The sequence below is a fragment of the Aedes albopictus genome, chromosome 3 (genome assembly GCF_035046485.1).
Source record: "Aedes albopictus strain Foshan chromosome 3, AalbF5, whole genome shotgun sequence".
Lineage (NCBI taxonomy): Eukaryota > Metazoa > Arthropoda > Insecta > Diptera > Culicidae > Aedes > Aedes albopictus.
In genome coordinates, this window is record NC_085138.1 from 8568046 (window position 1) to 8580140 (window position 12095).

General features: G+C 36.7%; 1 protein-coding gene across 4 annotated transcripts in view; it reads left to right on the plus strand.

Annotated features, from left to right (window-relative positions):
* The window catches only part of LOC109421719 (tumor necrosis factor alpha-induced protein 8-like protein), a 75921-nt gene that overhangs the window by 33319 nt on the left and 30507 nt on the right, over positions 1 to 12095 (plus strand). For 2 of the 4 annotated variants that reach the window (XM_029858105.2, XM_062856971.1), the window contains exon 3: positions 11061 to 11207. In XM_029858105.2, the coding sequence (XP_029713965.1) occupies positions 11129 to 11207 (79 nt within the window). In that variant the 5' untranslated portion in view covers positions 11061 to 11128. Of the gene's footprint in view, positions 1 to 11059; positions 11208 to 12095 lie in introns of those variants that run through there. The other 2 variants (XM_062856972.1, XM_029858107.2) reach the window with 2 other exon arrangements.

Sequence of the window (12095 nt, forward strand, 5' to 3'; positions counted from 1 at the left end):
GAAATGAATGTGGTTTAAATCCTAGACTCATTTATGATATATTTCTTCAGATTGAATGAAATAAGCCAATGTTTTGACCATGTCATGAATTTTTGTATGAGCATCTGCTTCAAAATAAACAGCGTTAAAAAATTCCGACTCTTCTTGCAGTTCTTTCGCTTGGCAGTCTTTTTTTTTCATTTAGTAATGCTAGTATTACACAGTTATACTTCAGAGGCATTAGGATGTATGTATATACAATCCATCACCCACTAGCTGGCATATTTCAGAGGCATTAGGATACGTCTTTATTACTACACAGAACTATTTATTTTAGCTTTTATCAATACCATTTTGATGTTTAACCAGCCGAAAACCTATATACTTAATTTTCTCACGACATTTTATGCAATAACACTAGTTTACAGCATTTTTGAACTCGGTAAGCTGATGATCGTTTTTGGTGTAGAATCATGCCCTGAGTTCGAAAACGCGAAGGAAAAAAATTACAGTAGAGCGGAAATTTTTTTGACTTTCCATACAAGGTTGATGGTTTGAAATCGATTTTTGTTCTATTTTTAAGCAAAGTCGCTCACTTCACACACCTCATTCTCCGTAATCATTGCTCCGATATATATGATATGTCAAAAAAACGTTGAGAAAGAATTTTAAAATTGTTTTTTTCTTATTGAAAAAATACATTTCTTCATATATTTTTGGACATTTTGCTAAAATTTAAGGAGATCGTTCCCAAAACTCGCCAATATTTTGAATTTTATCAATCTGACGTAAAACCTGTATTCAGATGATCGAATGGTATTGTATTCAGCTTTTAATTTATGGAAAAAGATTTAAAATTGGTTGAGCAAAACGCAAGATATTTGAATTTTATTATATTCCATATTTTAAAAAGTTATAAAACTCGATATTGAGCTAAAACTCAAAAACTGTTCTACTTTAATTTTTTTGAAGCACGGTTTCGAAATCAGCGCTAAATTATGCTTCAAAAATTTTGGTCGTTGACAGAAGTTCACGACATTCGTTTTATTTTGTAAACTAGTGTAATTTAATCATTTGCAACAATAACTCTGTGCCATATTTTAAAAACAACTAATCTAGCTTACATTAGAGTGTTTACAGAAAGCATTTTCCTTAAATAAATCCTTTTAGCAACAATTTTTTGTAATATTTCTTTGAATTTCACAAAAATAATGAACTTTATAGGTGAATTTTTTTGCAAACACGTCATAAACTAAATGCCCAGGAGTATACTCTCAAAATACACAAACGAAATTACAAAAATTCTATTGAAAACCAATTTTTCATTCACCTCAGCTAAACGAATGTCTAGGCAAACAATGATATTCGAAGGGTTTTCATCATAGTGTTTGTTTAAGTGTATATTTAAGTGTGATGACCTTTTTATAAAACAGTACTAGATATACTATCACTGACTGCCATAAAAAAGTTGTATCATAAAATCTTTTATATGAGTTTCCTGACACTTTTTTGAAAATTTTTGGGCCTCGGCTAAACGAATGTTTCGTTTAAAATCAATACCAAAAACGAAAAGTTATCCCAGAAATAAACACAAATCCTGTGTTTCTACGGGCAAATAACACTGCTACACACTGGTTCGCGCTATGAAATTGAACCCAAAACTACCGGAGATTCCAAGGATTTTCTTTACATTAGGGTCCTAAAATTAAAAACAATATCTCGCATTTAGGGATGATACACAAATTATGTCACGCAAAAATCGACCATTTTCAGCCCCCCCCCCCCTGTCTCCTCCTATGTCACACTTTTTGTATGGGGCCTCAAAATTATTTATATGGGTTGTCACGTTATACAACACCCCCCCACAAGCGTGACGTAATTTGTGTACGGCCCCATTGAATAATACGATCAAGCATGGTATTCTAATCGGAAATTTACTTTACTCGAACTCCAAAAACGAAGAAATAATAAAAAAAATCGAAATAAGAAAATAGTTCTAGTATGACATTTGAGGTCGACCTTGACGTGATGAAACTCTACATTTTCGTACTGGGGATTCAAAAATGTTCTATCTGACATACACATGTATTATAAGCTAGGGGCAGGACAAAAGATTGAAAAAATATATTATTTTCAACCACGGCCTATAAAAACATCAAAAAATGAGTAAATACGCTTGGACCATATTTCGTGGTTTAAAACAAGAATCTAGATGGGACTTTAGCAGCCTATTCACGATTCCTCAAGGAATTGTCTATCTTTAGGCGTTACTCCAGAGGATTTCAGTTCTAAAATAACTTAAAAAGTACATAACTTGCAAGAATTAGGGCAAGCTATTTGAAATCAAGGACCCCAAATTGAGTTAGTAAAGGTGCTTTGAACACAACATTGTTCACTATTCAACCTATGATTCTCTTACTAAATTGAACATCCCAATTTTTCCATACTTTGGTTTTGCTGTACTAAACTATTTTTCGAAAAATCCTTCATAATGGCTCTCCTGGGCGGTCTAAACTGCCCATGATCGCATATCAGTCCCATCATTGCTGGGTTTCCTATTCATATGGGACAATTATGCGATCATAGGCAGTAAACCTCGGGTAATTTTTGGTTTCATTGCATTGCGTTTGTAAATTCTATATGTTTTTGCCTAAATTTCATCGTTTTGCTAAATATCAGTAGTTTTCACTCATCCTTGGCATACAATGTATTACTACCCATCATAGTCAGTTGAAGTTTTGGTCCCAGAGCTATTCTAAGGCCTCCAAAGTACTCCAAAGTTTGTGTCACAAATCCAACATTCTAAACCAAATTTTATACACGATTAATGATCACAGAATATTAACCTACGGTACTCAGAAAGTCTCAAACCACCCCGAGAAAATTCATGGTACACGAATTGGGTGATCTAGGTTATCTAATCTAAACTACTCTGTAATTAATTTTCTTAAGATCTACAACATCTACCATCATTTATGTTCACTCTGTTCAAGAAATTTAGGCACATTGATGTTTATAAAACCACGCAATGCTACGAGCAACTCGATATTGTGATAGTTAGACATTCGGTGAAATACAAAAATGGCCTCCAATACACTTTGAAGTTTGGGTTACAATATCTACAGGCTCTACTCTTGCTTCTCTTCACTCTATCGGCATAATTCTTTCACGATTGTGTCTGTTGCACCTCATAATATTACGAGTATCTCTATGTGTAGCTATTTGGGTGTCCACTGGCATACAAATGGACCCAATGTATTTAGAAATATGGGTAGCAATATCTGTAAATCTTTGGATATTTTTATTGTAGCGAATGCTCACGGAATATTATCTACGCTACTTTTAGAGCCTAATAGTTCAATTCTGATAACTTAGCAACAACTTGGTTATCTAGGTCATCCAAACTATTCTGGAATTAGGACCTTCAAGCTCCACAAGCTTTACTTTTGTATCTCTTTACTTTATTGGTGCAGTTCCTCCAAACAATCCTTCCAGGAATTCCTCCAAGACTTCCGCCAATAATCCCTCAAAGAATCCTTCCAGGTTTCTTCACTGAAATCACTGAAGGTGAATTTAGTTTTTTAAAGATTTTCAATTTCCATATAGATTAAAAAAAAATCCAAAAATACCATTGAACTCAGAGTTCCTTACGTTATCACCTATTTTGGAAATTCAAAAGTCCAATTGGTCATTTTTGCATTTATAGATCGTGTTCAAGTTGCGACAACCCAGTGTTGACATTGTCGTTGCGCAATTCTTGCAAATTGATTCGCAGCCATTTCAGTCCTACAAAAAGCTTCAAGAATGTGTCCGTCACTGTAAATCGCAAGTTTAGTGCACTCTCTACCCACAATAATCGATGCTGATGATGATGATGGCGATGATGGGAATGGTGTATCGATTCGTTTTCCGTGCATTTCAAAGGCGAAAGAAGCGAGAAGTGATGGACCCGGAGGCTACTATGTATGTTTAGGTACGTTTACATGCAGATACGAATCCGATCATCGAATGGATGGAACAGCGAACGGAACGAATAAATGGTGAATGGTTTTCCAATCACCTTCGTTGGACCATAATAAGCATTGTGTGCGAAACCTATCGGTTTCGGTTGGACACGCAAGTGCATTTTGTCTTTTCTCGGAATGGAATAAAAGCAAAAAGGAATTGTAAGTGTCGAGTCAGCGGTGACGATGGGATGACTTTCAATTGTGGAAATGAAGAACTCTTGAATGAAACATAGGAAGTCAAGTAGGATCGGAAATATTGAAGATGAGCTACATGCTAAAAATATGAAAAATATTATGTAGGGTTACCAGCAATTTCCATAAAAATTGATGGCTGGTTCGTATTAAACGCATTTTGGATGTTCATCAACCCCAAGCTTGGAAAGTGCCATCATTATTTGCACATCGTTAACATGAAGCACTCGGCGCTGTTGGTGGTCGCTAGTCCTTAACAGTAGCTGTGGAAAAGTTGCTTCACAGAACGGCAGACGCCAGCTCATTAGTGGTGATTTATTTTATAGATAGGAGAAAGTGTCACAGGACGTAATGAGTTTCCGGTAATTTCTCTGTTCGACAAATTTCGAACATATTTAAAGATGCCTGTTCTTGTGACAGAAATAGGCTTGGCATAGTCGCAAAGCTTGACGAAAACTATGAAACAGTATGAACAAACATTATATTTTTAAAAGAAATTCGTTCAAGGTTTCTCTCAGAAATTTCCTAATGAATTGTTACGGGTACAAATATTTGTTACATTAATAAGACAGAATCATTGTTTAATGTGTTTTAAGTTTAATATTCGTGCGTTCTATGTGTTACATGTTTTATTTTAACTTGTAAATGCTCCTTTGATTTAATGTACATTTATAGGGTTCTGAAGATTCATTTATCGTTAGGTAAATACTCTAAGTAATCTTACGGTAATTTTTCAGAGGATTCTTCCAGGAAAATTTATTCAAAATTGCTTCAGCAATACCTTCAGAAGTTCTTTCATTGACTTATTCAGAAATTCTTCTACAGGAATATCAGGATTCTAAAAAAATCCAAAGATTTCTTTAAGATTTGTTTCCAATGATTTCTTCAGGAACTCTCCTAAGGGGACTTTTAAGAATTTCTTCAAGAACTCGTTCTGAAATTTTCTCATATATTCTACTAGAAATTTCCTCAAAGATTACTATGGAAATCCTTCAGTGATTGCTTCAACAACTTTTCCAGGATTATTTCAGAAACTCTTCGAAATACTTTTTTGGCATTCCTTCATCCTTCAGGAACTCATCCAAGGATTTCTTTAGGAACTCATCCATGAGTGCTTTCATGTATTCCTACAGGAACCCCTCAAAGGATTTATTTGGGAATATTCACATGGCTTTTTTATTTATCCAAAGATTTCTTAAGTAATTCCTCCAAGTATGTCTTCTTTCATCAGAAATACAGCAGACATTCTTTCAAGTTTTACTACAGAAACTCCTCCAAGGTTTCTCCCGGAATTTCTGCAGAAATTTCTCATTCAGAAATTTCTGCTAGGAAACGTTCAGTGATTCCTTCAAAGATTCATTCGGAAACACTTCCACGGATTTCTTCAGTAGTTCCTCCAACGATTCCTTTAAGGTGAAACGGGACGCCGTGTTATTTTTCCTATCTTGCCTCTCTTTCTAACAATTTGCCTCGAGATTTTGAAGATGGTAATCTCGAGTTCTATCGCACTGAAGATGCTGAAAAACAAACAGCATATGTACTGCAAGTAAGCATACACAATGATAGATTTTTATTGCAAAATATGAAGTAGAATCGGAGATTACCATCTTAGTAGCAACAGAGCAATGGCGGATATTTTCCCGACCGTCCCGTTCGCCCTTAAAAATTTCTCCAATGATTCCTTCAGGAATTTCTCCAACATTTCCTTCAGAATAACATCTAACTAACTAGCAGAGAATCACACCAACACTCATTCCAGAATTGCTTCTTCTATTCCTTCAAAAATTATCATTTGTTATACTGATTCCAAGCATTCCTTCATTCCTAGTATTCCTTTAGTATTTGCTTCAACAATTTGTTTCAAGCAGTATTCATTCCAAACATTCCTTCAGTAATTGGTTCAACAATTTACTTCGAAATTCCTTAAAGCACTCCTACAAAAAATCGCCCAGTAAATATTTTAAAGATTCCTTCGATAATTTCTTTAAAAATCCTAAAGATATTCCTGGAGCGGAACTGGTGTAATGGTTGGAACACTTAACTATCACGCCGAGGACCTGGGATCGAATCCCACTCCCGACAAACTTACAAAATGTGGATTCTTCCTTCGGAAGGCAAGTAAAGCGTGGGTCCCGAGATGAACTAGCCTAGGGCTAAAAATCTCGTTAATACAGATAAAAAATAACAATAAAAATTAAGATATTCCATCAAGGATTCATCCAAAGTATTTCTTATTCAGTTCCCTTAAAAAAAATATTGAGAAATTCCTCCTTTAGTAATTCCTACAAATATTCCTTCAGAAACTTCTCCAAAGATTTCCTCTGCAAGAACTGATCCAAGGATGCTTCCTGAATTTCCTCTGAAAGTGTTCCATTCTTTAAAATTTCCTGCAGAACAACCTTCAAGACATCCTTCGAAACTTCCTCCAAAGATTCATTCCGGAATTACTTTTAAGGACTTTTTAAGGAAATCCGAGAAGGTTTTAATAAGAAATTCCTCCAAAGATTCCTTCAGGAAATTTCTTAAAAAAAATCGGGAATTGCTTCAAAGATTCAAGGTGGCTATTATATTCTAAGATGAAATAATTTCAATTTTATCAAGACCTGATTAATGTGACGTAATTCTTTTTCTTTGCTGTATTGGGTCAAAAACTCTAACAAGTCGTCACTTCTAGTGCTACGAACGAATGATGACCTCATTAATAGAAACACGGAGTTCCACTCCCAGGTTGGTACTTGTTGAAATTGTATCAAGACCTGATATAATTATGATATGGAGAGGCCAATTAACACTGCTTATACCAACAGATTTGTTGTAACGTTAAGTAGGGTAAGTGTGCCGATCGTTGTGGTAATAAGGTAAATTAATTTAAAAAAATATGATCTTTTTATCTAATGGAGGGTTTCAAAACGTTAGTAGGTAGTTTTCTATCCAAATTTGCCCGGAAAAATATGAAAACTATCGTTTCTCTCTGTTTACGATCAAAAATCGCATACCACAACAATAGGCACACTGTTCCTATTATGGCGGTAAAATTTAATTTCGGTTCCTAATGTTGCGGTATCCCATTGAAATCATATGGGATACCGCAACATTAGGAACACTACCGCAACAACAGGAACACTGCAGCAGAAATATTAAGGAAAATATTTTTTTAAATAGATTTTTGGGCAAATCTTAAGCACACAAAAAGTACAATCTCATAATTTAAGCATAATACATCTATTAAAAATGCCTTTTGGTAACATTTCAGTCGAAAAAGTGCTCAAACGCCACTACCGCAACATTAGGTACTACCACAACGAAGGGAACAATTACCCTACCGACTGGCAAAAAAACCTGGAACTATTGACTTTGTATTGCCATATCTCAGTAGTTGGTGAACCAAATTTCAATCTTTTTGCGTCATCTTAATCGTACACTATCCTAGAAACGTGTAGTGAAAGTCGATTGGAATTTCATACAGCTTCCGGTAAGAACCAGGCGAATACATTAGTTCCACATTTTTAACTTCTTCCGGTGCCGTTTTGTTGCCAGATTAGTTATGTGTATCATGTCTTTGTAGCGAGTTCCCTCGGAACCTCGACAAGATAGCAACATTCTGTCTTCGGCAAAGTTGTTCAGAACAACAACCACTACCTGGTAATGGATTTCATGGTTTCAAATTTCTCCACCACGTGGTGCTAGTGTACAAATTGACTTCCGGTACGCCTTTGGTGAGATATAGCAGGAGATTGAAGCCAGGTAGGATGGTACAATGTTCGGCAAATTGTTCAGAGCTACGAGTACTACCGAGTCACGAAGCGAAGAGCCCAGTTCCAAATTTCACCACGTGGCGCTAATGTACATAGTTACTTCCGGTGCGACTTTGGTGAGATATAGCACAATATTTAAGTCAGATAGGAAGGTACAATCTTCGGCAAAGTTGTTCAGGGCTACGAATACTTCCAGATCATGAAGAGCATAGTTCTGAATTTCACCACCACCATGTTACGCTAAAGTACATAGTTACTTCAGATACGACTTTGGTGAGATATAACACGAGATTGAATGATGATGATTAACCTGGGCTTGTTAGGGGAATTTCTGTAAATAAAAGAAAATCGCGTTAAGTACTGTTCCTTTGAATTCCACTAAGAATTTGCATCCTTTGACAGATACGTATTTCGACCTCAACTGTAAGGTCGTCTTCAGTGTCTTGTACTTGACTCGACTCGAGTCGAGTCAAGTACAAGACACTGAAGACGATCTTACAGTTGAGGTCGAAATACGTATCTGTCAAAGGATGCTAATTCTTAGTGGAATTCAAAGGAACAGTACTTAACGCGATTTTCTTTTATTTACGAGATTGAAGCCAGATAGGAAGGAACGATACTCTCTCTCTCTCTTCTTGGCGTAACGTCCTCACTGGGACAAAGCCTGCTTCTCAGCTTACTTCCACAGTTTTTAACTGAGAGCTTCCTCTGTCATTGACCATTTTGCATGTGTATATCGTGTGGCAGGCACGAAGATACTATATGCCCAAGGAAGTCAAGAAATTTCCTTTACGAAAAGATCCTGGACCGACCGGGAATCGAACCCGTCACCCTCAGCATGGTCATGCTGAATACCCGTGCGTTTACCGCCTCGGCTATATGGGCCCCAGGAACGATACTATCTTCGGCAAAGTTGTTCAGGGCTTTGATTTATATCGCAAAGAATATAACATAACTATAACAGAAGAGATTTTAATGAAAATGGAACATTTTTCTGTAGTTCACATCAATATTAGGGTAACGGTCACATTTTGGATGCCTAGAGGGTATTAGTTTAATTTTAAGTCAAAATTAGAACGATTCAGAGGGTGTTACACATAATAATCATATTGATATGCTCGTAAAAGCCTCCACTGTCCGATAGAAATAGTCACAAGGTCGTTTCTGGGTGAAAATTTGATAAAATCACTGATTTCTGAAGCCTCAGTTTTCACACCCCAACGCATTTTGATTTTGAACCCATTTAAGTATATATTTTGGACACCCAGTATTTAACGTTCATATTGCATTACGTTGGGAACAGCTCGCTGACGTAGTGTACGATTTGGGTCCAACATTATTCTAATATCTAATCTCCGATCTCCGATCTAATCTCCGATTTCCGAAAGAACTGCCAGTTGAATGTACTGGATCACATTCTAATCACTTTATTGACAAGGCTAATTAGAACTTTGCGGATTTAATGCGTAAGATTCATAAACGTTTTTGTTTACATATGTAAGTTTCCTCAGCACCACAGTATTTTTTTTGTAAACATGTTGCGACACGACGTGATTGACCTAAATTAATGTCAAATATAATGATATTCTCTGTGAGAACATGATTGCTGCCCGTGCAGTGAATCATTGCGATTGATTTTAAAAATTTTAGTCATATCTGCGAAGACCTTGGTAGTACGACTCAAGGTCTAACATATATGAGGATCCAAATTATAATGGTTATCCTATGCTCTATTTTATCCCATGTAACCCAAAACTATAAATAATCAAAACTAGGTTAATAATCACATCAATTCCGCGAAATTTCCAAGCAAAACACAACTTTATATATTTTGTTTGTTCGCCCACTGGCTATCGCTGTTAATCAGACAACCATTCAAAATGTAATCGCGATAAGACCGGTGCCTAATTTTAAATTAAAGCTCACCTTTCCAGTAGCGTCCACACCGTTGCGTTGGGTAGCGGCTATTCAGTTAGATCTAGGCGCCGATATGAACACCCAACCAAATAGTAGGCCTGGCTTGCCAAAAAGCCTGGTTGCTAAGATCTCACGGATATTTTTTTTGCGCGTCACCTTTTGGGATTTCTCGCATTCATGCTTTTCTGTGCTCTGGCCAACTTGGATGGGTGCGAAATTAATCTCGGTGGGATTCCCTCTGCTCTTTGCTGCTAAAACCTAAGCAACCTATAGGTAGCTTGTAGCTACCACGTTACACAGGGCTGGGCAGGATGGGCATACCTACTGCTGTCGTATGAGTGGTTCAGCTTGGAAGTCACCCACCGGAAATTATGTTGTCTCCATGGCAAAACCCGGGTTGCTGAACCCGAAACAAAAATAACCGTTGAAATACTATACACCATTAAGTACACAATAATTTTCAGGAATTGTCAGCCCCTGGCAGTGGCAAGTTTATGTCTTCTGTTATCAATATGTTTTGCCAAAGTTTTCAAAGATAGTGTGCATTCTGACGTCATTATAACAGCCAAAATTTTTACCTTCTATCAGTTAAATTCATATTAAATACATTGTGATCCCATTAATCAAAGAAACATAACCTTAAGTTGATGGGGGAATCGACTACATTCTGCGCGAATCGGATTTTAACGGCTACGTAGTCTTAATACACCAAAAAGAGTTGTTATCTAACCCGACGAAGACACCATCCAAAGTGTCGAAACGTTGTATTATATAATTTTATCACTGTTTATTGTATTCACAAACGCATTTACTGTAGCATTACACTAAACTGTTCTGTATTTCTACTATACATTTTCATTAGGGCATTGAGCGAGCAGTGACATGATTGTAATTTGTGATAAAATTGGGTTACCTCATGACCATTTTTGATGTGTTAATTTGGAAACGGTTGGACCATCGAATTGTTAATTTAGGTCGCCGGCCTGCATAGCTATTTGCATTGAATTGTCCTAAGACAATGTTCCGTGATGTTTATGTAAATAGCATCGACTTAAGACATACCTACTACTGCAACATAGATGCCTCCCCATTCCCCAAACGCTACGTCTAGGGTTGATCTGAGACAACGCGCGTCGACTCTTATCTTTGATGGCGAGCAAATTACTAATATAATCTTTTCCATTTCTCCATTTCTTCTGCTACCTGACAGGCTTCCACCGGCATTCTTGTAACGATAACGTGGCCTAGGTGATAAACGTCCAAAAACCGTCTCGAGCTATGAGTGCTGCCAGTATATTAGAGTTACAAACGTGGATCGTTTATCAGCGGATTGCGGCGGAATGTGCCAACTGTTTGTGTAAGTATATACGTGAATCGGGACGGAATGTGATGAATCAAATCATGGTTGTTATTTCAAAATGTTTGGATACATGAAGTAAACAACTTTATTATGAAGGATGGTTCAAAAATTATGGAACGATATATGACGTATCCAAATCTAACCTTTAGATGTAGTGTAGCAATAGGCTACGACATCTGACAGGTCCATGGAGTATGGTGATGTAGTCAACTAATTTTCAGAGATGTTGTAGGTCATCCAAGTACTTCGGCTAATAAAGGCCTTACAATCTATGAGCGTAATCGATGGATTGTTACATTACTGTTACGATGTAACATCCTACAGGACCATGAAGCCTAGCTATGTATACAACCAGTTTCAAAGATATTCTAGGTCCTTTAACAACTTCCGCGAGTGAAGGCCTTAAGATCTACAGATGTAATCGATGGATTGTTGTTACATTACGGATACTGTGCAACATCGTATAGTTCCATGGAACATTGTTTTGTAAAGAACACATTTCTAAGGATATTCTAGGTCCTTCAACCACATCCGCGCGTGAAAGCCTTAAGATCTGCAAGCGTATTCAATGGATTGTTGTAACTCTACTGATGAGGGGCATCATTCTATAGGTCCGTGGAGTAATTAATGTTCTGCAAAGAACTAATTTCCAAAGATGTTCTAGATTCTCCCAGAACTTCCATGATTAAGGGTCGTATAATTTACCAATAAGTTTGCATATTGCATGGCCACTTGGGTGTAATGAACGTGCACAAATTTATGATCGATTGAGGGCGACTTCAAAAAATTGGATGAAAATTGACGAAATGTCAGCATTTTGAAAATCAGATGTTAGAGGTCGGGTACGTGAAGGTTAATGTTTGTATCAGTTTTCAGTTCAAATTT